Source organism: Poeciliopsis prolifica, unplaced genomic scaffold (genome assembly GCF_027474105.1).
Source record: "Poeciliopsis prolifica strain line A6 unplaced genomic scaffold, Auburn_PproV2 SCAFFOLD048, whole genome shotgun sequence".
In the NCBI taxonomy this organism is placed as follows: domain Eukaryota; kingdom Metazoa; phylum Chordata; class Actinopteri; order Cyprinodontiformes; family Poeciliidae; genus Poeciliopsis; species Poeciliopsis prolifica.
Genome location: NW_026562423.1, coordinates 792,750 through 819,209, shown reverse-complemented (window position 1 = coordinate 819,209; position 26,460 = coordinate 792,750). Strand labels below are relative to the sequence as shown.

The following is a 26,460-nucleotide window of genomic DNA, read 5'->3' as shown; positions in this document are numbered from 1 at the left end:
TAGCTAGCTAGCCTTCGCACTAGCATGTTTATTAACTACCCCATATTTATTTATTTAAATATATTCAGTGCAATAACAATGTTCTTCTAATGCACAACAATTACTGGAGACAAAATCAGATCTTGTTACAGTGAAACCTCAGTGAAGTTGGTCCCCCACCATCTTCAAATGAGACAAAATTGGTGTCAAAACAGTTGTGCTACGTCTGTGCTGGTTTGCGCAGCAACATTTTTTGTTTGCGCCGCTATCATTTGAAAGATAATAAGAGATGTTTCCAGAGGTCATAAAGGTCAACCAGCCCTCAACTACCTTTGTCAAATCAGACAAAATTGGTGTCAATCAACTCGACTACGTTTGTGCAGCAAAAACTTTTGTTTGTGCTGCTTTGGCTTTGAAGATATTAGTGAAAGATTAATGGTAATTATGATTGAGTGAAAGTGTGTGTGCGAGGGGAGGGTGGTGACCTTTTGACTTTTAAACTTTCATTAATATCTTCAAAGCCAAAGCAGCACAAACTAAAATGTTTGTGTGGTTGCATCTTCTGAGTCCTAGGGTGAACTCAAATCAACGTTTGAGTCAGTCAACTCAAACATAGTTGAATTGACTGACACCAATTTTGTCTGATTTGAAGAAGGCAGGGAGGCAAAGTTCAGTGGTGTTGACATATGACACCACCCACATTTCTCGTGTTTTTTTTTTTTTTCAATTTAATTTCCCTCCATACCTGCAGTGATTGCTGTAGTTGTGCCCATGCATTTCGTTGTCTCCTTTCACGAATGACTAATTCCGTAGAGGGGAACTTACGAAAATCCTGAAAAGACCCCGTTGAGAGCATTTTCAAAAAGCTCAGCGTGACCCAAGTACTAAGTGACAACGAGAGCTGAAAACTTTAACTCTCAGAGGGGAGGGCATCGTTCATTAAAACCTCCGTCTACTGATAAACCAATCCGATGTGCGGATTGTGCAACAGCCACAATCTGATAACATTGAGGTTGTTGTTTTCAAAGTGAGGTGCAGTCAGTTTTGCCTGTCAAATAACTGCAGGTCAAAAAGTTTTGTCATAGTCTCAACTGATCAGAATGAAAACATCATTTGCATAATTCAATCTGAATATTACATGTGTATTTGGATCTGAGGTTTTTAGCTGTAGCATGCATTTCTCCTACTAGCAGATGTTGAAACTAATGTGTCCTACAGCAGAGTTTTTGTTAAATACGTGCACAAAAACTTGGTCAATGTAACACTAATGTCAAAAAAACATTATCTTTTTGCAGTTGCGGTGTGTAAATAAGAAACGTAATTACGTTCGTTCATGCACTGAGTCATTAATAAAACTTGGTTCATTTTTAGACTCTGGTCTGTGGGGCTCAAGGTACCGCTTTGTAACCTGAACTGTTTTAATATTCTCCTCAATTTAATCCCTGATCTATCTGCTGTGTTTCAACACAATTTTCAGAAGAAGTAGACGAAGTTGGAACTTGTTACGAGGTGCCATGTTTCTCCAGCTATTCCTCTCTGGTTGATGTGAACATGAAGCTGGGAAAAAAGGCACTTTGTGGAATTGTCCGCTTGTCAAAAACCTCACATTTTCCAGTGCTTCCCTCATTATCACTGTGGAGTGTTTACAGTGTCTTCATTAGCAGACAGCCTCCATACGATAACAGAGCTTTCAAAAGGCATCAATGATGGTGATAAGCAGGCCAAGCTACTTTTTTTTTTCAGTTGACTCCAGTCCCTCTGTTTACTCTCGGAGCATGGGAGCGGATAACAGAACCGTCATTCTTGCGCCGGGGAACGCCGTTTTCAAACTCTCATTTCAGAAGCCAAAGTCGTCGCCTGCTGAGACTCTTTTGTCAAAATGAAGACATCAGGGACCTTCCTGCTCCAAACGTGCGTGACTCTGGTGGTCTCCATCGCCTCCTGCACCTGCAAGCCCCTCAGTAACAACTCCCAAAGCGAAGATCTGGAGTGGCTCTACCTGGAGCTGTCGGAGGACGTGTCGGAGGAAGAAGACAAGGAGTCGCAAATGGAGGACTTTCTGGAAAGCATGAAGGAAGGTTTCCTGAGGCAACTCAACCTTTCGGACGTTCCACAGGAGGATCGCAAGATCTCGCCCTCCCAGTTCATGGTGGAGCTGTACAACAAGTACTCCTCAAACAGGTCGGCGGTCCCTCAGTTTGATGTCATACGAAGCTTCGCCGTCCAAGGTACCGACAGCGATGACGCGTCTCTGATGCAAACAAGGCTATAGAAACGGAGATGTGGTTAATTGTTGGAGTGTTTTATTGCCAGACGCAGTTAGGAGAATATTATTTGTTCTGAGGAAACACTGGCATGGAAGGAGTTTGTTAAATTAAAGTAAATGGAGAAGTAAGGTTGAAAAAGGATAAGTGGGGGGTGAAAGGCGAACAGGGCAACAGAAGCTGCAAACTGACAAGCTCTTATGCTGGAGATTGAGGTGGGACAGTTTCTTTTTCATTCAAGAAATGTCTTAGAACCAAATCGCAGTAGAGATGGTAAAGATACAAAGAGTACAAAAATAAATACAGATTGAATGAATATTTATTTATTTCCTTGTTTCTGGATTTCTGAAGATGGGTTATTTAGAAAAAATTAAATATGTGTATGGTTGTGTTTGGAATTCTGTACACAAGCAAAAGTAAATGTAAATATTTACTTGAGTTTATTTGATTTTATACATTGGCATCCATTTCCTTCTTAATTTGCTCATTTAGTAATTAAAATAAATGAAAATTTAACATAAAATCTTTGAAGAAAAAAACCCCCATCCACATAAAAATTTACATATTTGTTCACTTAGTTGTTTATTATCATCCTTAACCTGCAAATGTATAAATATTTTCAGATGGTCTTGCTTATTTATAAATTTTTTTATCTGTTTAAAAACGGATAAATTTATTCATCTTATTAAATGTGTTTCTTTATAAAAATTTAAATACATAAATAAATGTGTTTGGTAAATCAAATTAATGCACAATATGATTCAGTATGTTGTCTACAGGCTGAATAAATAAACAAACTGATCTTTTTCTTTCTGTATCTTCAATAGATGTCTTGTCAGTCGGCCCAAAGTCGAGGTTCCGGCTGCAGTTCAACGTCAGCATCCCGAACCACGAACAGATCATCACTGCCGAGCTGCAGCTCTTCTTCTTCCCAGATATCCGGTCAAATGTAACGTTCCGGAGTTTCAACGCCGCAGTCAAAGTCTATGAGGCCGACAACTACACCTCTCCTTCGCGGCCGCTGGACGTCGGGAACCTGTCAGCCTCGCAGAGCACATGGGCCACGTTCGATGTGACGGCCGCCATTCGAAGCCGGATTGGGTCAGGGCGTGGCGCCACGGCGCTCGATGTCGCGGTGGACAGGAAGACCTGCGACCGAGCAGAGGAGGGAGCGGGCTGTCTGAACATGAGCGCGTCTGTCGGAGACGATTCCGCAGCTGCTTTAATAGTCTTCTCGGACGACTTCACCAGCAGGAGGACGGAGAGACAGAAGGAGCTCAGAGAGATGGCCCTCCATGAGGAAGATCCTTTCCTTCACACAGGGGCCGACTGGGACAGAGGCCGTCGGGCGCCCCGCGAGGCCCCCCGCGTTCGGCGCCCGAGGCGCACGAAACGGAAGGCGGACGGGGAGTACTGCCGCAGAACGTCGCTCAGGGTCAGCTTCAAAGACATCGGCTGGAACAGCTGGATCGTGGCGCCACCGGAGTACGACGCCTTCGAGTGCCGCGGGACGTGTTCCTACCCGCTGACGGACGAGTCCACCCCGTCGAGGCACGCCATCATCCAGACGCTGCTGAACCTCCGGGACCCCAAGAAGGCCAACATGGCCTGCTGCGTGCCCATAAAACTGGACCCCATAACGGTCATGTACAAGGAGAACGGGCGCATCACTATCAGATACCTTTACGAGGAAATGAAGGTGGCGGAGTGCGGTTGCAGGTAGTGGGAAAAGAGTCGGGATAAAGCAGGTGGAGGAGGTGAATCTGTTTGTGTTTTAAACACAGTTTATGCCAGAGGGGTTAAAGGTCATGCAGCTGTTGACTTGCGCTTACCCTAAGAGGAATGTTAAAGTACTTTCTATCAGCACAATAGCGTGTAAAGTAGCATTGAAATAGTTTATTGTTTTTGTTTGAATATTTTGGATTTTCTCCACAAAAACAATCCACAAATCCTGAACCACAAACAGATGGGTTTCCACTGTAAAGTCTTCAACACTCCTTTAATTAAGGGATTGCACTTTCAGCGTTGGATTACGTTTGCCATTACCTTATTGTTAAATTCAAATAAAAGATTTATTATTGGTAAGTAATTATTTTTCTAGCATTTGAAATGACACCAAATGGCAGGAGACCAAAAGACAGACACTTTATGCATTAAGTATCTCAGACTTGTCAGTTGTGTATAACAATATCGTCCTCATCCCTGTTGACAAAGAAGCATCCCCACAGGATGATTATGCCAGTACCATGTTTTACTGAGTAGATGAAGTTTTTCCAGGATTCTGTGTGTTTTTAGTTTTTAGCCCACACCATCGATTCAGGTGGAACGTTGTACATCTACACTGATCAGTGTTCACACTTCAGGACTTTCATCTGGAGCCTGTGCTGCCTCCCTGTCCATGATGCCGTTTGTTCTCTAACAAACCACCGAGGCCAGAAACAGAAATGGATTTACACTGAGATTAAATCACTCACTGGTGGACTCCATTTATCAAATAGGGAGTTTATGGTGGTCTATAACATAAAAATCTCAAAATATATTCAAGTTTGTGGCTTTGATGTGTCAATATTCATATTCATACCTCTGGGTTTAATCTGAGGTTGTAGTTAAAATCTGACAAGAATCTTTTTTTTTCTTTTATACCAGCTTCTAGTAGCAATAATATAGTGAAAGGGTAAATACTGAATAACTGATCTTTAGGCATCATAACGCCTCAATTTGTACATTAACTGGTGAATAAAAATGTGTTTAATAGTAATATGTACTATGTCAATGACCTGTAAATAACTGCTTTCATATATTTGAATAAGTTATGCTATACATGAATGATGGATGCTTGTCTCTAATCGATTATATCAATAAAATTATACAGTTTTGCTGCAAAATTCCCCTAAATTTGTAATGAGTCTTCAATCTCATTTCCTGCTTCTCATCTCATGACTTTTAGAAAAAAAAGAAAGGTAATGTAAATAACATTAAAACAAAAGTTACACCACCCCATGTTTGACTGTGATTTGTTTCCTGGAAGTACTGTGGATGTTCTTCTATGACCTCCTGTAGGATTTCCCACTGTTTTCTTGGAGTCATTTCCAATGTTTCTGTTTCAGTTTTTATTGTACACACTGTTAGATTTGTAAACACTTGATGTCAGTGACACCGGCTTATCAGAAGTGGATAGGGGACATGAATGTGCAAACACTTGGACATCCTGTGTTTGTGGCCCATAATTAATCTGGTCTACAAGTAGCATCAGAACCCAGGCCAACACCATTTAATGTCTGCAAAGCACCAAGACCAAGAACACGTTCCATGAAATCAAAATTGAAAGTCATGGAGGCCTTCTGCATAGAAATTTGATGTTCATACTGTGTGAACGATGCAGACCAAGACATTTTATTCATCTGAACAGGGCGATCAGGCTAAGTTCTGAGTCATCACCAGGTGCAAACTGGCCAATCAGAAGAAGGCTTCACAAAATTGTGGTTTAAGTCATTCAAGGAGGCATGGAGTCCAACTAAAACTGTTTTAGTTCATTCCTTCCTCATTCTTGGCACCAGAGAGAAAACCGCTAAAATTTCAATAGTTGCGTTTCCCTTGTCCACATGATTACCATTTAAAAAATAAATTTGCTACAGAAATACTTTGTTTTTCACATCACATACGTCACATGACCAGCAACTGGATGCTACCAGTGGCTCAAACCAAGAAAAAGACGACACCGGGAAGTAGTTGGAGGATGATGTCATGACATGTTTTTGACTTAACATGTGAACAGACTTACTAAAGTGTGATTTTATTTGCATTGTTATTTAATGAAAACACAGCATTTCCTAAATTGTGTTTTCTCAACAGTAGAAGAATATTGACAAAGTTTAGCATAGATTGGTAATGGAAACACATCAACCGTCAGTCTTTGTTAATCTGTTCTCATTCAGACCTATTGAGAAGCTTCAGACCTTCTCAATAGGTCTTAAGCTTCCTATTGATATTCTTTAAGAATACATGTCCCCAGTTACGAGACACTCAGGTGTCAACAAATCTGATTTTACAAAGAAATGAAAAATTCTTGATTAAACATGGATCATTTCAAACGTGTTTGAATATCAGAATTTGCAAAGAAATAGTTACATATAATTTAAGAATATTGACAAGAAATTCAGATCAGACTCTTCACATCTCAAGATTAATGTAAAAAAAAAAAAACTCACACATAAGACTCCAAAAAAGCTCATGAATGAGTAAAGAGGTTATTTTCTGCTAGATTTAAATGCCCTTCAAGGATGTTATGAAGTGACCAGAGCAGTTAAATATGTTTTTGGGTTCACTACTTTACTAATTTTCTAGTCTCTTTTATGAAAATAAAGAGGCAGAAAACTGTTTTAGTTCATGCAAGTCTACTTAAATAATTCTAATCTCAGACAACCAATTCAACACAGGAGAGGCAAAAAAATAATATCTCTGAGCTGCAGTGACCTCTTTAGATAATCCATGCATAGATTAAAACTGCTTTAAAGCCAAAAAAATAAAAATGTGGCAACCAGATTGGAACGTCCCTTTTTCGTTTTCATTCTTGAACACTGATTTCTTGATGTAGGACTTCTTTATTCAAACCCCTTGAGTCCGATAACGTATACATCCTCTTACCTGCTCAGATAACGAGCTCAACACAAAGTCCACACAAAAGAATATTTGACAACTTTTAGTGTCCTGATTAGCTTCCAATATGTTGGCACTGACAGGCTTGTATTATGTAAGGCGTGAAAGGGCATTTTAAGGTTAAGGCGATTAAAATAACCATGTGGTGTTGGAAAACAAGATCCACGCGGAAGCGTTTGGTCTGAGCTGAAAATGTTCCTGGATGCAGGTCTTGTACTAATATCAGCTGCCATGCCAGGTCGGCTGGTGTTTTTTTAGAGATCGTGTAATTATGTCAGCCAGACAAAATTTCCATTCTGTCATCTCTTGCGTGCTGACTGAATCACAAAAGATAATGCGATCGAGGGTTTATTTGAGACTAAAGCCTCTTATGCTGTAAGTTTTTGTGGAAAAAAAAGTCATAAAAAAACACTTTATCTCTGGACACAGACTAACAGAGATCACTTGACAGGAAGCTTGAGATCTTTTATCCTCGTGAGACTTCAGTCATGACAAACCAACGGACATCACCCCTGCTGTGGATACTGCTTGTATCAGCTCTCCCTGTTACCTCATCGTTCCAGCCAGCTCTTATTTTAGAAATTGCCAAGATTCTCATGGAGAACTACTGTCTTCCAGAGAAGCTTTTTGGGATGCAGGAAGCCATCCAACAAGTTATCACCAGTGGAGAAATTCTGCAGATTTCAGACAAGAAGACCCTCGCAAGTTTGCTCACAGCTGGAGTTCAAGGAGCCCTGAGTGATCCACGACTGACGGTGTCGTATGAGGCTAATCCTGTTCCTGTCGTGCCGCCAGTACCTCAGTCGCTCTCGAAAGACCAACTGAGGCGGCTGGTGAGAAACTCTTTTAAGGTGGATATTTTGGAAAACAACACTGGCTATTTACGCATAGATCAGATCATTGATCAAGAGACGGTAGCAAAGGCTGGCTCTCAAATGTGGGACAACGTCTGGAACAAGGTGGCCCAGACATCCTCACTAATCTTTGATCTGAGGTACAGCACAGGTGGAGAACTTTCTGGGGTTCCAGTGATAATCTCATATTTTTCAGAACCAGAGCCTCCCATTCATATTGACACAATATATGACAGGCCCTCAAATACAACCAAGGAGTTGTGGACCATGTCATCAATACCAGGGAAACGATATGGTAAGAAGAAGGACATAATCATTTTGACAAGCAGGCGCACAACGGGGGCTGCTGAGGCTGTGGCATACACCCTAAAGCAACTTAAGCGAGCCATTATAGTGGGAGAACGATCGGCTGGTGGGTCAGTAAAAGTCCAAAAGATCAGAATCGCTCAGTCAGACTTCTACATAACAGTTCCCGTGGCAAGATCCATTAATCCAATCACAGGCCAGAGCTGGGAAGTGAGTGGTGTTTCGCCAACAATCAATGTAATGGCAAAGGAAGCTGTTTCAAAGGCCAAATCCCTTCTGACTCTGAGGTATGCCATTCCAAAGGTTATGCAAATTATCTCAGACATAATGAGAGATACATATGCTTTCAGTGACAGAGTTTCAACACTTCTGCAACATTTGCAGTCAACAGACTTATTATCTGTTGGATCAGAGAAGGACTTAGCTGTTAGACTCAACCAAAACCTCCAGACTGTGTCTGAAGATCCTCGATTGATAATCAGATACATGCAAGATGATGATTCTGGAGTAGAACAGGACCATGAGTTTTATACAATACCAGATAATACGGAATTATTAAAGGGATACGTTAACAGAGTTTTTACAGTGGAAGTTCTTCCGAGTAATACTGGGTATCTTCGTTTTGATGAGTTAGCAGAGACTTCTGCTGTACCTGAACTGGAAAATCTCATGGCTCAAAAGATATGGGAACCCCTCAAGGACACTGATAACTTGATCATTGATCTACGATATAACACACGTGGCTCCTCTAATTCTTTGACACTAATATTGTCTTACCTGCGCGACTGCTCCCAGAAACGGAACTTCTTTACAATAAATGACCGAATTAAGAACACAACAACAGAACACAAATCTCTTTCGAAAACTACAAGACCAGTTTACAACTCCAAACATGGAGTTTATGTGCTCACAAGTTACCACACTGCAAGCACTGGGGAAGAGCTTGCTTACCTAATACAGTCCTTAAGTTGTGGCACAGTCGTTGGGGAAATTACATCTGGCAACCTCATGCACTCAAAGACATTTGAGATACAAGGGACAGACATTGCCATAACCGTCCCCTTTATAAACTTTATAGACAACAATGGGGAATACTGGCTGGGAGGTGGTGTTGTCCCTGATGCCATTGTACTGGCAGAGGAAGCTTTGGACCGTGTTTATGAAGTTATGGAGTTTCACAAGGGACTCGGGACCCTTATTGCAGGAGTTGGGGAACTGTTGGAGCAACACTATGCAATTGAAGAAGTAGCAATAAATGTAAGCCAGGTGCTGTTAACTAAATGGAGGGAGGGGTTGTATCGACCAGTGGTTGACTTTGAATCTTTGGCGTCGCAACTGACAATGGATCTCCAGGAAAGCTCAGGCGATCACCGCATTCACGTCTTCCACTGTGACGTTGAACCTGAGTCACCTCATGACATCCCGAAGATGCCCTCACCAGAAGAGTTTGGATACATAGCTGAATCTTTGTTTAAAACGGAAGTTTTACCAGGTAACATTGGTTATCTGCGCTTTGACATGATGCTGGACATAGAAGTGGTGAAAGGAGTTGGTCCACAGCTCCTAAATTCAGTGTGGAAGAAGATAGTGACCACAGAAGCCCTCATAATTGATATGAGGTACAACACCGGTGGTTACTCCACAGCGGTTCCCCTCTTTTGCACGTATTTCTTTGAAGCTGAACCACCACAGCATCTCTACACCATTTATGACCGTACAACCAACACCTTGACTAAAGTCATGACATTTTCTCACTTCAGGGGTCAAAGATATGGATCCTCAAAGGACCTTTTCATCCTGACAAGTCACATGACGGGCTCAGCAGCTGAATTATTTGCTCGCACCATGAGTGACCTTAATCGAGCTACGGTTATTGGAGAGCCAACAACCGGAGGGTCTTTGTCCAGTGGGACCTATCAGATTAGGGACACTGTCCTGTACGCCTCCATTCCCAACCAGATTATTTTAAGTCCCACAACTGGGAAAGTGTGGAGCTTTTTGGGAGTGGAGCCACATGTTTCCACTCAGGTCACTAAAGCTCTTTCAGTAGCACAGGTAATTATAGCAGCCAGGCTCAAGAAGAGAGAGCAAGAGCAATGAAAAAGGTATCAACTTTTAGAAGACGTTTATTAGACTTTGACAGAAGTTTTAATTTTGAAAGAATTTCCTGTAATTATTGCTAAAATAATTGATGATGCTTAACAATACTGCTATATTGCTATGTCCTCATATCAAGAATTATTGTGAAGATAATGTTTTCAAAACATTTGTTTATGGCAGCATTATAAATGTCAAATATTGGAAAATGCTTGTCCTTTGACCTGATTTTGTCATGTTGAACCCAGTGCAAGTCTATTATTTATAGAACTTTATTGTAATATTCAGTTATAAAGCATAAATAACAGAGGCCATTAGCACTGTAAATTGACAATTATGAGATTTCATACTATAAGATGTGTCTGTAAAATAAATGAACACATAAAGAAAATAAGAGAATGAAGTCCAGCAACATAAAGAGCATAAGAAGAGGCAGTTGGCTTAAAACCATAGGAAATAATAATTTCAGTTCTTATCGTGAGTTTTATTGCATCTGTGTTTTGCGTCCTCCTGAAAAGATTTTCTATGATTGAGATTGTGTAAAACTAGAAGAATTATCATCTTTGTATGAAAAATTTGCCCATCCACATTTAGAGCCTGGTTCCGCGAGTTATTGGTTTGTTTTCCAGTTCATGAATTATATTATATTATTATATTTTCAGTGGCAATCATCACTTTGTGTCAACTTTTGGTCAAACTGAAATGTTCCACATTATTCCATGATATGGTTTCATCATCAGTTAGAGAAAAAAGCATTGGTTCATAAAGGAAAATATCATGTATGATATATGCACATATAAATGAATTAGTTTGATTTTATCTGACATGTAAAACTGCAATTAATTTAGCCGGATTTTTTACAAATTAATATTACTGATAATTTAGTTAGAGTGACATTTTCTTCTGGTTTTTGGGAGGCTTTCCCTTTTATTTACTTTTTGTTATCTGAATTCCTGTAGTTATTAGTGCCAGTGTATAAATGTAATTTCCTGAGTTATCTTGCATAAGTTAATGTTTTTACTTCTGTTCTTTTGTGCTCTAATGCCCAGAAGAGGGAGCTCTCACCAAGCAAACCTGTGGTTCCTATTCACCTCAACTCAACTACTTTACTGCAAATAAATGTGTGAAATAAATCAAGCAGCAATTGTTATGTCTTTGAAATAATTGTTCTAGTATTTAAATAGTAAGGCACATTTTGGCTGCCTGTTTCTTACAGGTATTGTTCTTGCAATATTTGCAGTTTAGTTGTTTTATTTTTTTTCTTCTGTTTTCATATTAAACATGCAATAAAATGCATTCAACGCATTAATAGGTGAAAATTACAGATGATTTCAAATTGCATTTTGGCAATCAAACAACTTACCAAGGAACAATGAATGTTTATGGCACGCTGAGGACCCTTCTAGATGTTTCTGTTATAAAACAGTGATTACCCGACACAGACAGCTTTGAATAATTGTCCAGACTACATTGTGCAAAGACCAAGATCCTTGCCAACACCTTGTTAGTACACATACATAGCTTGTTTGTTTTTCTCTTCCACCAAAACTCAGGATAATGCGATTAAAAGTTTATTGCGGACAAAATCCTCTTATAAAGGTGTTATCAGAAACCTTACAACCAAACCAGTGCCACTTGTCAAAGGACCAAACTTGAGACGGAGGTTCGGTTTCAAACTTCCACTTCCTATACGCTCACTTTTTCTCAGACAAAAGAAAATAATTAAAAAATGGCAAAGACTCTTTTTCTGGTGGCATCTTTGCTGCTTTTGGGGAATGTTTCTTTTCTGCGTGCCTCATTTCCACCCAGCCTTATTGAAGACTTGGCAAAAATCGTCATGAACAACTACTGCTCACCAGAGAAGCTGGTGGGGATGAAGGAGGACATTGAAGCAGCCACAAGCAACACTGAAGTACTCAACATCCCAGACGGCGAATTACTGGCTGGCGTCCTAAGCAATGGAGTCCAAACCACAGTGAGCGATCCACGGCTGATGGTCTCCTATGAGCCAAACTATATTCCTGCGGTTCACCCGGAGATGCCTCCGCTGCCCCCTGAGCAGCTTGTTACTATTATCCAGACATCCATCAAGCTGGACATCCTGGAAAATAACATTGGCTACCTGAGAATTGATCACATCCTTGGAGAAGAGGTTGCTGAGAAGGTTGGTCCTTTGCTTGTAGACCTTGTCTGGAATAAAATCTTGCCCACCTCAGCTCTGATCTTTGACCTACGCTACACTATTAGCGGGGACATCTCTGGCATCCCTTACATAGTCTCTTACTTTACCGAAGCCGAGCCTGTGATTCACATTGACAGCATATATGACCGACCCTCGAACACCACCACCAAGCTGATGTCTATGTCTACTCTGTTGGGAGAGAGATACAGTATGACCAAGCCTCTGATTATACTCACTAGCAAAAACACAAAGGGCATCTCTGAAGATGTTGCCTATTGCCTCCAGAGCCTGAAGAGAGCCACCATTGTTGGTGAGAAGACCGCTGGGGGCTCAGTGAAAGTCGATAAAATAAAAGTGGCCGACACTGACTTCTACGTTACCGTGCCTACCGCAAAGTCCATCAACCCCATTACAGGCTCAACCTGGGAGCTGACAGGTGTGAGCCCAGATGTGGACGTCGACGCAGAAGATGCCCTTGCTACTGCAATCAGGATCGTTAACCTCCGAGCTCAAGTTCCAGGAATCATTGAGGAATCAGCCAGCTTGATTGCCAACAATTACGCCTTTGAGAGTGTTGGAGCAGATGTTGCAGAGAAGCTGAGAGAGCTTCTGGCAAATGGAGAATTCAGCAGCGTTGTTTGTAAAGAAGGTCTGGAGACAAAGCTGTCAACTGACCTCAGGACCCTTTCCGGTGACAAGAGTCTGAAGACCACCGCCAACACCCCAGCCCTACCACCAATGGTAAATAGATTGTTTTCTATCATTCTTTGACTGATATGTTGTCAAAGGTTCATTTAAGGTAGACAGCATAAGTTTAGAAAAGTTTGGGTAATCTCCAACTGAAGACGGCTGAAAGAGAACTTTCTTTAAACATGGAGTACATGTAGTTGTACAAATGCTTTCAGATGATTCAATCTGGAAGCATCACGAAGTAAGTTCAAAAACAATTCAATGTGAGACATCTTTTGTGATTCAAATTCTGTCTGTACTCGTTTTGCAGGAATATTCTCCAGAGATGTACATTGAGCTGATCAAAATCTCCTTCCACACTGATGTGTTCGAAAACAACATCGGCTATCTCCGATTTGACATGTTTGGAGACTTTGAAGAAGTCAAGCCGATTGCCCAGATTATTGTGGAGCACATCTGGAACAAAGTTGTGAACACAAACGCTATGATCATTGACCTCAGGTGGGTTTTCTTTTCTGGCTTTCTTTTAGCTCATGTGTAAATTGTAGCTCATAATGTATACTGCCATCTTTGCTTATAATTCCTTGGCATCTCAACAAAGACAACTGAACTTAGCTTATTCTCTGAGTTTCTGTCTTTCTCAAATGTGTAAATATGTAAACGTTTGGAAACAAAAATGTTCTTGTTTTGTTTGATTCTTTGATTTGCAGGAACAACCTTGGTGGCCCGACAACAGCCATCGCGGGTTTCTGCTCTTACTTCTTCGATGGGGACAAGGAGGTTCTTCTGGACAAACTCTACGACAGACCATCTGGAACCACAACTGAGCTCCGAACTCTGGACGAACTTACTGGTAATGACAAGACAATTAGAATTATTATCAATAAAAAAATTAAAAAAGACCTTTGCTACAGTGAAGGAAGACGACTAAAAGTTTGCTCTTTCAGGTGTAAGGTATGGCTCCAAGAAAAGCCTCATCATCTTGACCAGCAAGGCTACGGCGGGTGCCGCAGAGGAGTTTGTTTACATCATGAAAAAGCTGGGCCGCGCCATGATTATTGGCGAGACCACTGCCGGGGGTTCCCACCCACCGAAGGTCTTCCCTGTTGGTGAGAGCAACATCTTCCTCAGCATCCCCACGGTCCACTCTGAGACTTCGGCCGCGCCAGCTTGGGAGGGAGTGGGTGTCACGCCACACATCCCCGCCGCGGCTGATGCTGCCCTGGAGGTCGCCAAGGGCATCTTTAACAAGCACATGGGAGGCCAGCAGTAAGCAGCGGTGCTGTGGAGAGCTCTGGTTCCCCTTGGCAACGAATTCTGGGCTTGTTTGTGAGAACGATGTAGGTCAGAGTATGCCGTTCCTAAGTCTCAAAATACTTAAACCTTATTGTTTTCTGCAATTTAGAGGTTCAGTGGTACGTAGGGTAATGACGGCTGCTTCCGCAAAATGAGTGGAAGTGGAAAAACTATTGTAATTCTTGTGTCAACGTGAGTCTTACTGCATGTTTGAGTGCGTAAGTGGGTATAATATGCCTTCAACGTTTGCTTTTCTTGTGTTACGCTGTGCGCTTGGTATGCCAGGTTTGAAAAACAGTCATTTTGAACATCTAACGTCTCCACATGTGCAGTCGTAACTGTGGATGTAAAATGATGTTTGTCCTAAATTTCATGTCATCTGGACCTACTTGGGTTGTATCAATTCCAGGGGTAAGACTCAATAAAGATGGTTCATAAGTGTGTGGCTCGTTTTAATTTGATGTGAAGCGGAAACAAAAGGTTCTTTTAAAGAGCATTTTCAAAATGCAACATGGAGTTAATTCAGGCCAAAACATTCCCTAGACTCTTGCACCCCTTGGCACTGAACACAAAGGCAATGCAGGTCTTTTTGTTTATTTCACCACTAATGCACAAAAGTAACTGGAGGTGCTTCACAGTAGAAATGTTGCATTTGTCTTAAAATGAAAGTGATGGAGGTTGAAGCAATGTTACGCTTGGGTTCAAGAGTAAACAATAAATTAGTTAAGTAGGGGACAAAGTGTTGACAACCATGGCGGCGATGGTGTTGGGTACGAAGTCGACTTCATGAGATTGTCTGTATGAAGACTTAAACAGGAGAATATTAAAGGTCCATTAAAGGCAAATATTTCTCTGGAGAAAAAGAAAAAAAATTAACTGTGGACAGAAAAAAAAATCAGGAAATAACAAAATGTAATTTCTCCCAATGCACCAGCTACAGTCCAAAACAAGCATGCTAGGTTTAATGGAGATGATGATTAAAAATAATAATCTTCTGGCAATGTCTTGTGTTGAGCAAAGCGTTTTACAAAATAGATAATTGCAGGGCGCAATAAAACAGAACGAGTTCTAGTTAAAAATAAAACCACGATAAAAGGAGGTAAAAAGAATTGGGGGAGTGAAAATATATATATAAAAATGACAGACTGATTGGTGGTGACTTATAAAAACATCATAGTAACCAAGCCAAGAGCTAACAAGGCATTTCAGGCCTTCTCCAGATCACTACCAGGAGTGTCTGCACTTTAGAAAGCAGGAAGAGCTGAAAGAAGCTTGTTTTAGCAGCAGAATCAGAATCAGACAGTTTATGGAGTTTTAAGCTGCAGTCAAGTTTGAGTCTTAGATTTTTTTTTTTTACCACCTGGTTGGAGAACGGGTACAAAAGACCTAAACATTGAGAAACACTTCATGAAATACTGGAAGCGTCAAACAAAATCCGTTCGGTCTTGTTCTTCTTTAAGTGGAGAAAAGATCTGAGAAAGCCAATGCTTAATGTTGCCGATGGAGTTCAGCCTCTTTCACACGTTTGCTTTTCTTCTTGTGACGTTTGAAGAGTCACAAGAAGAAAAGCCACAGGGATCAGATGGAACCCAAAGGTCAACGTTCTGATCTGATCCACAAGCTGAACACAAACGGTGGAAGAAAACTAGTTTTAGACATCTGTGTGAGCACACAGTCCGAGGCATGAAACACGGCAGAGGCAGAATCAGGATATGGTGAAAGCTTTTTATAACAGGGTCAGGAGAGGTTAGCAGAGGGAAACCCTCCAAACAAAACTGTCGGCTGCGGATTGGGACAGAGCAGGTTCGGGTGCACTTAAGCTACTCTGCTTAGAAAGCAGAATAAAAAATTGTGCTAACCAATTTTTCATTCTGCATTTCAGCGATTCCCTAACTTTGAAAATATTTAGTGCACTTAGCATTCTTAGCTTCCTTGGCGTTTGCTATCGTTGAAAACGCTTAGCGCGCTTAGCTTCCACTGAATACGTTATTTCCAGACAAATTCTAATTTGCTTGGCTGTTTTGCAAACATTCAGCTGAATGAACTTTGACATCTGTGCTGAGGGTTTGGTTATTGACTATTACGTACTTTCAAACAAGAAACCTACAGGAACAAAGTAAAACAGTGGAAAACCGGATACAAACACAATATGATGCATCACAGAACATGTCAAGTGTAATTCCAAAATTACACTGGTGCTTGTCTTCCAAGACAAGGGAAAGGATGTTAGCGCTTAGCATTAGCTTCCTCTAAACACAGTATTAGTGTAGTTAGTACAATAGTCTAAATGCTTTGGGGTTGGGAGAACTAACTTTTTATTTAGCGGCGGTGCCCATCAGTGGGACAAGATTAAATATTACTGTATGTACATTCATTCATTTTCTGATGCATATAAATGCAAGCTCCAAGTTACCTTGTTGTTTTATTTCAGGTGTCCAAAAATACTTTCTAGGCTTAGTAAGAAAATCAAAGGCTACATAAACAGCTAAGCTTAATTTAGTGTAAACTTTACACTGTAAAGAAAGGAGTTGATGAAGGTGCTGTGCTGATAAAGGATTGTAATAATCACTCTGGAGCGTTGTTTGGTTCGACCCATCCCATTCCCTGGTAAAAGTCTCCTGTCAGCCATGAGGGAGGTGCAAAATCGGATCTTAACCCATTTTTTCCCCAGTCTGTCTCTCCTCCTCAGGATGAAACATGAAACCTGGGCCACTTCAGTGGAGTCTGTCCCATGGGCTCCCACTTCTCCCAGCTCCAAACACCACCGCTCTGCAGAGCCCAGATCCCATTCAGCACTTTTTCACCTCCGAACTGAGACTCTGACAGAAAAAGCAAATAATTTCTTCGGCTGACTTTGGATGTTTTTCTCGGAGGTGCAGGGGGAGATGCAGAAGAAATGCAATTCTTCTGCATCTGAGAAAAAGCATCTCTCCATCTGAGAGCGTCACTGGACTGGTCCTGGTTATGCACTGAGCTTTAAGCTGAAAGACTTTTCTTTTCCACCAGCCGAACCTTCCGTAAGAACACTTGCGGAGAGAAAAACTTTACTTTTTTTTTTTGTGTGTGTGTGTGTGTTCCCGCAAAAGACTAAGGATCGAAAGTTTGGAGAACTGTGCTAAACATGCGTCCGGTTCTGGTTCTGGTGGGATTATTTCTCCTCTCTTCTCCATCAGCAAGAGCGGAGCCGGAGCTGCTGGAGGAGGAGGAAGAGGAGGAGGAGGAGAGCTCCTGCCACGGCGCCTTTGACCTGTACTTTGTGCTTGATAAGTAAGTGGAAACCGACTCGTCTGGTCATCCGAAACACACGAAAACTGAGAGAAAAGCTGAATGTTGTTTGCAAAACTGTCAAACACTAAGTCAAAGTGAGTTTTTCCCTCTTTGGTTTTGGATTTTTATGCCTTCATGTAAAATAAAGGCACAAATGTAAGCATGAGGAGAAAACTAGGGCAAAATCCTTGAGGAAGGCAGCAACAAAGCAGCACAAGGTTACCATAAAAAGGTTCATTTCAGAACATTGAAAGCTTTCATCTTGCACCCAAACTTAAAATAACTCTGGTGACTGTTAGAAAGTCACGTTTCAAGACATATTTAAAGCTAATCGGCCATTTGTGTTGGTTGATCGGTAAGCATCTGCAGCCTCAGCCAATGATGCTGGTAAACGCAATGGAGTTTTGCTGACAAAGCGAAAAGCAGCAGCGATGATGTGAGAGGCACAAAATCAGTCTGTATGGAGGGCCAAACGTGCTGAAATTCAATATTATTAATGAGCATTAAATCTTTACTGAAATGCTTGAAGGGTACAAAATAATGCATAGAGTTTGGCGGTGCAGGCACAATTTTTAAATTTTTGTTATAAAAGTAAAAATGCATTTTCTTGTGTCTACAAAGAAATGGAGACACAGACGAAAAATGCATTTTATTTGTTTTTCTAGTAGTTTTCACATTCATCAGTTTCTCTTCTTTTTCGTCTCCATGTTTAGTTTTATAAATCTCAACAATGTGTTTTCATTGTTGAGTCTTTCTTGAATGTTTCTGGTCAATCCAACCCATTCTCAGATCTTGAGGTTTTCTATGTGTTGAAATAATTCAGGCCTCGTTAGTTGTACATGGTAGCTGTACCTACTTTCAAGAGGCAATTTTTCTGTTTTAGGCTGATGAAATATTGCTAATCAAACCTCACTTGTCTGCTAATTTACCAAATATGTTATCAATTACGCAACATAAGAAATATATGTTTTATTTACAAACACCACTTACAACTGTTATGCAATTTCATTTTTAGTTTCACAAAGACAAGCTGCCGTACATGACACATTTAGTTCTGTCAGTTAGTTGGACTAATGCAGCTCTGCTCAATGTGATTGGTTGGAAGTTGCGCTGCTAAGCAGGCTAATCAATCACACGTTGAAGACAAATTGAAAGGTCACAGTGATCATAATGCATTTTAATTGAAGTTTTGATTGATTTATTTAATAAGTAGTATAATATCTATTTGTCTGAAAAACTATTGTCAGATGTCTAAGTAATTATGCAAACAAAAATCTGTCTTCTGAATTGTGGCACTTTTGGCCTTCCATAGTCCACCTCTTCAACTCCACTGTCATAAACTATCAGGTCACATCATTCCCAAATAAAAAGCAAAACCCTCAAATATGTAGTTTTTTTGGGGATTTTTCCCTAAAAAGCGACTCTTTTTACCTCAGTGACCTCGTCACTGACCACTCTCTTCTTTTCCGTGCTGAACGCCCACATAGGAAAAATGCTGTGGCTGGGTGACATCTCAGCACTGGACTTCCGCAGCTGGAGAGAATATAAATACAAGAGACACTTCTGGAGTGCTCGCTGTTTTCCATGCGTCTGGTTTCCGTCGTTTTACACCAACCTTACAACCTCTTTTCCACTCAGATTAGTGACTGAAATAAGGAACAACTCAGATGAACCACATCCACTGTACACCTAAAATATACTCTAAAGGCCACACCAGAGTAATAACTTGTGACCCACATTGTTCAGTCTAAAAGTTTCAGGCTTGCAAGTTGCTGTCTAGTTGCTCTTCTCAACTCAATTGAACTTATTGTAACGATCCTCTGATTTGAAGGGGAATTTTGTTTCCATAAACCTCTCTTAGAAACTTTTCTTTCAATCAGAAGGGAGTTGATATTCAGTTTGATCTAGCTTTCTCTTTTCAGTTTTGTATTTGACAGATGACTTTGGAGGCCGACTGTTGAGTTGACAACAAACGGTCACAAAGAGAGGCGTCTCTTTTCAATTAACAATGTGGCTTGTTGCATCCGATGAGCATTCAGCCAAAGACTATGATTTCAATACACATACTGATCATCTGGAGCACTTATGCTGATTCAACCTGAACTGAATTATTCTGCACCGATTTGTTTGCTTTTACAAATCCAGCAAAGGTTTTGCAGATTACAAACGAGATTATATCAGAACCGTTTTGCGTAGATTAATCCAGACCAGGTTTGGCCAGTCAGTGTTTTAGATACGCTGCAGTCTAGACACCTTAAAAGTGGTAAAATAACGACTGCATAGCGCTAGTAAGAAGCACCAAAGCAGATTCCAACTTTGTCATGAAAAAATGATCAGGCCAGTCGCAGTGTTGCCATGACGTTCACACATCATTGTGTCGCCGTTTCTATTTGTCTCACCGGACATGTTGCCATACCAATGACTCAACGTTGGTGGGGATTAATTAGCTGTTAGCTAATGCAACTAGCCAACAGCTCATACGGCTGTTTCCTGGCCATATTGACATCCTGGTAGCCGTCCATGGTGCTCCACTCAGGAGCGGCACAAAAAGTTACGACACACTGACAGGTGGCCCTGGTGGAGAAGAAACAAGGATAGAGACCCAACTAGCTACTCAAACTTGGTAGTGAGGAATCTGAGAAATGTATGCAATTTGTACACTCAACCGTGAAATCTCAGCCGTATACAGGACATTGTGCGCTGAGTCCATGCAGCTCGCAGAATATGCATAGTACGCCAGCAGTGTATGGAAAACTACAGTAAAGCAGTCGTCTCAAACTGCAGGCCCTGAGGGCCAGAGTCCCTCTTTCAGATGTGTCCCTTGTCCTAATATTGGAGCTAGGCGTCCTGAAGCCCAGAGACACATCTAAAAGTTGCAGGACAGCGACCCTTAGGGCTGGAGTACGATACCATCACTTTACACTCAGGAGGAGGTTTGCCTTCCGACGCGACAGCTACCCCAAACGTTCGACCAGACCTACAGTAGGACGGTTTAGCTTCATGCATGTCCATCTGTTAGAATGGCCCACTCAAAGTCCAGAATAGAAAAAATTTAAAATTGACAATTTGTGGCAAGACTTGAAATTTGACGTTCACTAAAGGCCTCCATCCAGTCAGAGGCGGAATGACTTTGCGTAAACAAAGCAGGCCTAAAAACCTCCAGGCGGGGCAAAGCTGGTGAAGATTTGCCCAAAAGATTTGCAGCTGTAACTCCAGCGAGGGGAGGGGAGAGGGTCAAATATGAAAACATGCCACATTTTTCACATTTCAACTTGGGGAACTTATTTATGTTTTCAGGTTTATCCTGTTTAATCTTTTTGTTATTACTTTGAACATTTAGGTCACAGCGGACTCCACTGCAGCGATCTGTTTTCAACCACCGGATTATTTCAATTATATTCCTATGTTGGCCCTTCTTTTTTTTTCTTCCAACTTACAATACTGGAGCAAAGCCAGATGGGAGGAGACAGACAAGCGCGCACAGGAAGCAACAATGTTTATGGAAAATCTGGTCTTCATTTGGGGAGCAACATGTTGCACGCAGCACCTCCTCAGGCCCCGACTTTGGTTCCCCCGTTGTACAATGGAAAACAATAAGCTTCACACAGCTTAGCATGCCGGGGATATTTACAGCCGCTCAACGTGCCAGCTTTGCGTAAAGCACATTTTCAAAAGAGTTTAATCCATATAATCGGTCCCAGTGCCCCGGTGGACCTGCAGAAAAAGCAAAAGAAATAGAGCAGCTGCACAGGACTGCGCTCGGTGTGTGTCTGTGAGGTAAACGCTGATATATGCACAAAAAATAAGAAAACAGGATCCTCCCCCCCACACACACATTGTGAGACGCTATAATTAGGACTCGTGTGTTTTGGTGGCCACTCTGATGACTAGACAGACATCACTTGTGGACTTCAAAGGTGGGAAGCTCATTGGAAACATGCCTCTGTCTTCTGGTGGAGTTGACCTTCTGCACAGCACAACTCTGAGTCGGTTTATAGGACACAGACAGACATGGGCTGCTTTCTGCTTGCCTATCGAAAGAAACGTCAACAAATCGCATTGAAGGCTGCGCTTGTGTCGCGTCAAAGTGTGGAAACGCTCAACGGGGGAACGAACACTTTGCATATACTGGGGGGTCTCTTAAAACGCTTTTACATCCTCACATCTGCTTTTGATGGCTCTTTGACCTGTTGGTCTTTAAGCTCATTTGCAGTTTTACCCTCAACGCTGTGCTCGTTAACGTGCTTATTCCTAATTAGCGCCAAGACTAGGAACAAACATGCCACTGAGGGTGTGGGCCGTGTTGTGGAAAAGGTGGATTTTTTTGCTAAAAAGGAGCGGTGGTCGAAAGAGAAGAAGAGGATCAGAGGATCGTGTCGAGGGAAGGTATTGATGCTGTGGCCCAGAAGGAGTTCTCCAGATGTATTTACTGCAGACTTGGGATGATGAAGTCATGTCATGGCTCCGGCATTCGGGGCCGGAGCTTGTTCAGATGCACGGCTGGCTGACTGGCTGGCTGGCGTGTGAAGGGTACAGTGGTGGCCAATGGCTGTACGGCCGACTGGGTGGAACTGAGTCATTGGGGAATAGATTTGGAAAGTAACATCATTAGTGAGGCATTAGGTCATTATTTCATGCAGAACTATGAGATCTTTAACTTTAGGTTTCTGACTGTGGTCAATGGTAGGGAACATGTCGAAGATTAGTCTTTAGGCAATGAACAGAGAGCTAATAGTTTGTTTGGGGAGCGAACCACATGATGCTGCCGTCCCCACGTTTCACCAGGGGCAGGTATGTTCAGGGTGCTGTCCAGCTTTAAGGCCCCCCACATACTTCATATTTCACTCATGTCAGTGCAAAGGTACATTTTCACTGCCTCCTACACAGTGCTGCGCGGTCGACTGCGACTACGAGCTGATCAGAGTCAGAGTCGGCTCAAACAGGTGTGAGGACAAGTAGCATCCAGACTCCCTCTCTTCGTGCGGCACAACGAGGGGTTGTGGTGGTGGTCATGGCATCAAACCTGCTAGGATTCATTCAGATTGTGGGAAATGGAAGAAATTTATCGCAATACATGCAGGAAATTGGTATGTCCACCTCCATGGACTCAACCGTCCATGGAGATAATTGTGCAACAGCAGTTAATTTACTGTTGGTGCTGATTGTATTTATTGATGAAATTTGTGTAATTTAGTCATTTTAACCTTGTGTTGTACTGCCTTTGTTCTTTAGCAAGACAATTACTCATTGTCTAGGATCAACAGATGAAAAATAGCCTTTAAGCTAATTCTAGAGAAATGCTAATTAATGTGGGCTATCGGACAGTCAGGCTCGGTGGACGGCCATGTTTGGCTCGCCGTCGTGTCATTCTCTGTAAGATGCTAGAGAACTTGGAATCAGTCACTGACAGTAAAAGTGATGTACTCCAGCTCTGAATAAAGATGAGCATTTGGCCCGCGCTCGTAAACGGACCAGGGTCGGTTCCAACGGCCAGTAACCGACGTGGATCTGGATTACTGATCTGGAACAGGTGCTATAGAAATACTGCTTTGGCCCAGATGTGGCACAGACATGCAATTCATATTTCATTTTTTAGGCTGATTTGGCCCAGACTGGACTGGGTCAGAGTCTAAATGTTTTTTGCACGTGTCCGGTTGGCTCAGGAGCCTCCTCTGACTGTTATGTGGATCTGGTGACTTGTGAATGGATTTGGCTAAGATCTGGATGCTGTCTGGAGCTAACAATCATATTACATATTAGGTGACTTCTGAACGCCATTGGTGGCCCTGGGTTTTATTTTGGGGTGTTAATATAAAGTACAAATGACTGTCCCATAGTTTAGATAATTTTCAGAAGCATTTATCATTTTCAAGGATCAGTATTGTGCATTTTCCAGGCATATTCAGCATAATCAAGTAACTATGTTGCCTTCAGTTGTTATAAAATGTTGTATATTTCAAATATGGCTGAAAAGCTACTTTACTTTGTAATTCAACTCTTTAATATTGGGCCTCTGTCTCTTTAAGAAGCTCCTGCTGTTTCTGAAACTCCGCCTTCAGGAATCATCACAACATGGCTCCTCTATTAAACCTTTAATGATGCTTTTACTAGCTGTGCTCTGAGAAGTAGTTTTTACAATGAGCTCAGAAGATGCTCAGTTCCACCTGGTGTTTGCTAATTGCTGCTGGCTAGTCTGAAGGAGCTGAGAGGGGGAGTCGCAGGGGAGCGCTGCTCTGTGAGGTGGAAGATCAGATGTGTTATATTAAAGGCGGGGCTAGGTCCACCCAGGTGTTTTGCACTACAGAATGGATGCCATGGAGATTAAAGGATGTATCAAACATGAATGAAGGAATCAAAGCAACACTCCAGGTATGTTTTGATGAGGGAATCACGTTGTGGCGTTAAGTAAAGCTCAAAAGAGTCGACTTTACAGAATCTTTAATTCCATTTCACACTATGGACAATTAGCCCCAGTAAAAAAATAAAAAATAAAAACCAACAGTTTGCTGTTTTAATGTGAGTAACTGTAAATCATAATAATACATCTGCACATGGACATCATGATGTAACTGATTCAGGATGACTGGGTCAGAGTTTGCTGTTCTGTAAAGTCCAGATGTCCGGAGGAGCGGTTTTGGTTCTGTTCCTGGAAACTACTAACATCCACCTACGCTCACCTAGAGCTAACCTCAGGCTGATTTGGTGCTGCTGAATAAGCGCATCTCAGAAAACGCTTCATATTACAAAGAAAACGACAAAATAAAAACGTTATCAATTTGAGTCTTTTATAAACTTCTCATACACTCCTATTTCCTTTGTCTCGACTAGCATTACTGAGGCATTCACATTCTAAGTATAGACTTTCCTTAGTGCAGCCACAAGCTAACTCACTGATGTGACTTTGAGTCATGCTGCCTGAATCCAGCCGAGTCAGCGGAAAACCTAGAGCGCAGCTGCAGCCTGTAAATACTTTGGACATGTCTGAAAACGCTCAAGAACGACAGCCCTGCTGATGGACCTCTTCCAGAGAGCGGTGGTGTGTTTACAGGAGGAAGTCACTGCTGGTCAGATATCATGTTTCAGTCTTTTAAAGGCTTTGAGAAACAAGAAATGTTTATTTTTTTATTTTTATTTTTTTAAAGACTTGTGTTTAATGCAAAATGTCTGCTTCCTTTACGCATGCAGAGCATCACAGAGCATCACAGAGCGTCACAGAGCACCGTTCAGGCCTGGGAAAGCCCGGCCCAATAAAGAGCCATTGAGCACCGACTGCAAAGCCTCTAACAACTTGCATCCAGCAGTTTTCACCCGGCAATTTTTCTTGGTTTTGGGCGGGATGCCCGGCATTAGCTTAGCCATCATGTCCTAAACACTTTGATTTGTGCAAATGCCGTAAACGTCGGTTCGTGGTTCTAAAATGAATCCATTTGCTCATTGGCTGCAGCCTGGGGTGGTGTGGGTAAGAGGCCCAGCTACCGTGGCAGACTGCCTTCTCGGTGGAGGTGGGGTGTGTTTTCTTTTTGATGCCTTTCCCCGTGAGAATGGCACCAAGGGCTGAGATTTCATAGCAGGGGGAGAATTTTCTCACATGCAGTCCGGGAGGGAAGAGCCTGCTCCAGTTGGTAGAAACTAACTAAGTGTTGAACAATTTCTTTCCAACCACCAGTTGCCCTTAATGAGGTAGTTAAAGTAGTTTCCCATATCTCTGAGCTTCAGGGAAAATGACACGTCTCTGAGAGTCGGCACAGTTACAGTCAGAGACTAGCAATGAGGACGGAAATCTGGGTGTGGTGAGGGACTCTGACCACGTAAAGATAGTTACAAAGACGGCCTCCTATGACCTGAAGGTCATTTCTAGGACTAAAGGGACGAATGTCGCAGCGAGATCTGGAGAAATTCATCCATGCGTTTGTGTTTCGCTGCATTGATCTTTAGCCGCCTTAATAAGAAACAAACAAGAAAACAAGTTCTCTACAGATCTGTGTGTCGGTGTATAAGGTGAATGTGACTCTAACAAAAAGCGCTTTGAGTCATCAAAATGATCGGAAAAGCGCAGTATAAGTTCAGTCCATTTACCATAACATAAGACTTGTTTGAACTTGTCCGGACCTGTGGTTCTAGTTCTGGTTGTGCTGTGCTTCCCCAGAACCAAACATGGAGGAGCAGCGTTCAGCTTCTATGCCCCACAAATCTGGAACAAACTCACAGAAAACTACCAAGAAGCAGCTGAAGACTAAGTTCCTTTAAGTCAATATTCACCTGCTTAGAGCTGCTTTTGATTAGTAGCAGGTGGAACATTGATCAGCATGACTGATGTGTATCCGTTTGATGATTTCGATGACGGCGTTTGGCGTTTTCCTGTTGCCACTAGGCGATCATGCAAAATATGATCAACCAGCCAAACGGTGGCTTCCCATTTAAACTGACAGACCAGATAGCGAAAGCATTCGTGAGAAAATGAGCCGAGAAAGTCACGTTTCGCCTCTTCCCCCGCTGTTGTTGCCAAGTTAAAACTGTTTTAGCAAAATGATCTAAACAGACGGTGGAGCGCATGCTGTTGTATCTCGTCTCCCAGTCTTTCAACACGTGTCCCCTCCCGAAAACACACATTGTCTGAATCATTTTTCTGCCGGTTTAGCGATTTCCAATCTCCCTCAATATGCAGAAGAAAAAAAAAGAATAATCATGTGTTTGAAATGATTGGACGTGTTTTTTTCACTGAGTCTTCGGAGGCGGAGAAGGAGACGTGTGGATCATCCGTCCCTCTCCTTCATCTCAACAGATGCTAAAGGATGTGGGTTTTATCTGTTAAACTGAGATTATGCAATATTTGATGACTGATGTGATCGAAACAAGACAAATCATCATC

At 41.9% G+C, this 26,460-nt stretch overlaps 4 protein-coding genes across 5 annotated transcripts in view; all 4 read left to right on the top strand.

Moving 5' to 3' along the window:
• Positions 1-1,741: 1,741 nt before the first annotated feature.
• On the top strand, positions 1,742-5,189 carry gdf2 (growth differentiation factor 2). The gene is made up of 2 exons (XM_055057594.1): positions 1,742-2,207; positions 3,071-5,189. Exons 1-2 carry the CDS (start codon positions 1,859-1,861, stop codon positions 3,964-3,966), a joined length of 1,245 nt encoding a protein of 414 aa, XP_054913569.1. The 5' UTR covers positions 1,742-1,858; the 3' UTR covers positions 3,967-5,189.
• A 2,156-nt stretch (positions 5,190-7,345) lies between these two features.
• On the top strand, positions 7,346-11,277 carry LOC129377602 (retinol-binding protein 3-like). The gene has a single exon (XM_055057683.1). The coding sequence runs from the start codon at positions 7,388-7,390 to the stop codon at positions 10,157-10,159; it is 2,772 nt and encodes a 923-aa protein (XP_054913658.1). The 5' UTR covers positions 7,346-7,387; the 3' UTR covers positions 10,160-11,277.
• Positions 11,278-11,790: 513 nt separating this feature from the next.
• On the top strand, positions 11,791-14,765 carry rbp3 (retinol binding protein 3). The gene is made up of 4 exons (XM_055057684.1): positions 11,791-13,079; positions 13,339-13,529; positions 13,739-13,881; positions 13,976-14,765. The coding sequence occupies exons 1-4, from the start codon at positions 11,886-11,888 to the stop codon at positions 14,299-14,301; spliced, it is 1,854 nt and encodes a 617-aa protein (XP_054913659.1). The 5' UTR covers positions 11,791-11,885; the 3' UTR covers positions 14,302-14,765.
• A 2,277-nt stretch (positions 14,766-17,042) lies between these two features.
• antxr1c (ANTXR cell adhesion molecule 1c) overlaps positions 17,043-26,460 on the top strand; it is a 38,460-nt gene continuing 29,042 nt past the window's right edge. For both annotated transcript variants that reach the window (XM_055057652.1, XM_055057651.1), the window contains exon 1: positions 17,043-17,591. In XM_055057652.1, the coding sequence (XP_054913627.1) occupies positions 17,446-17,591 (146 nt within the window). In that variant the 5' untranslated portion in view covers positions 17,043-17,445. The remainder of the gene's footprint in view (positions 17,592-26,460) is intronic.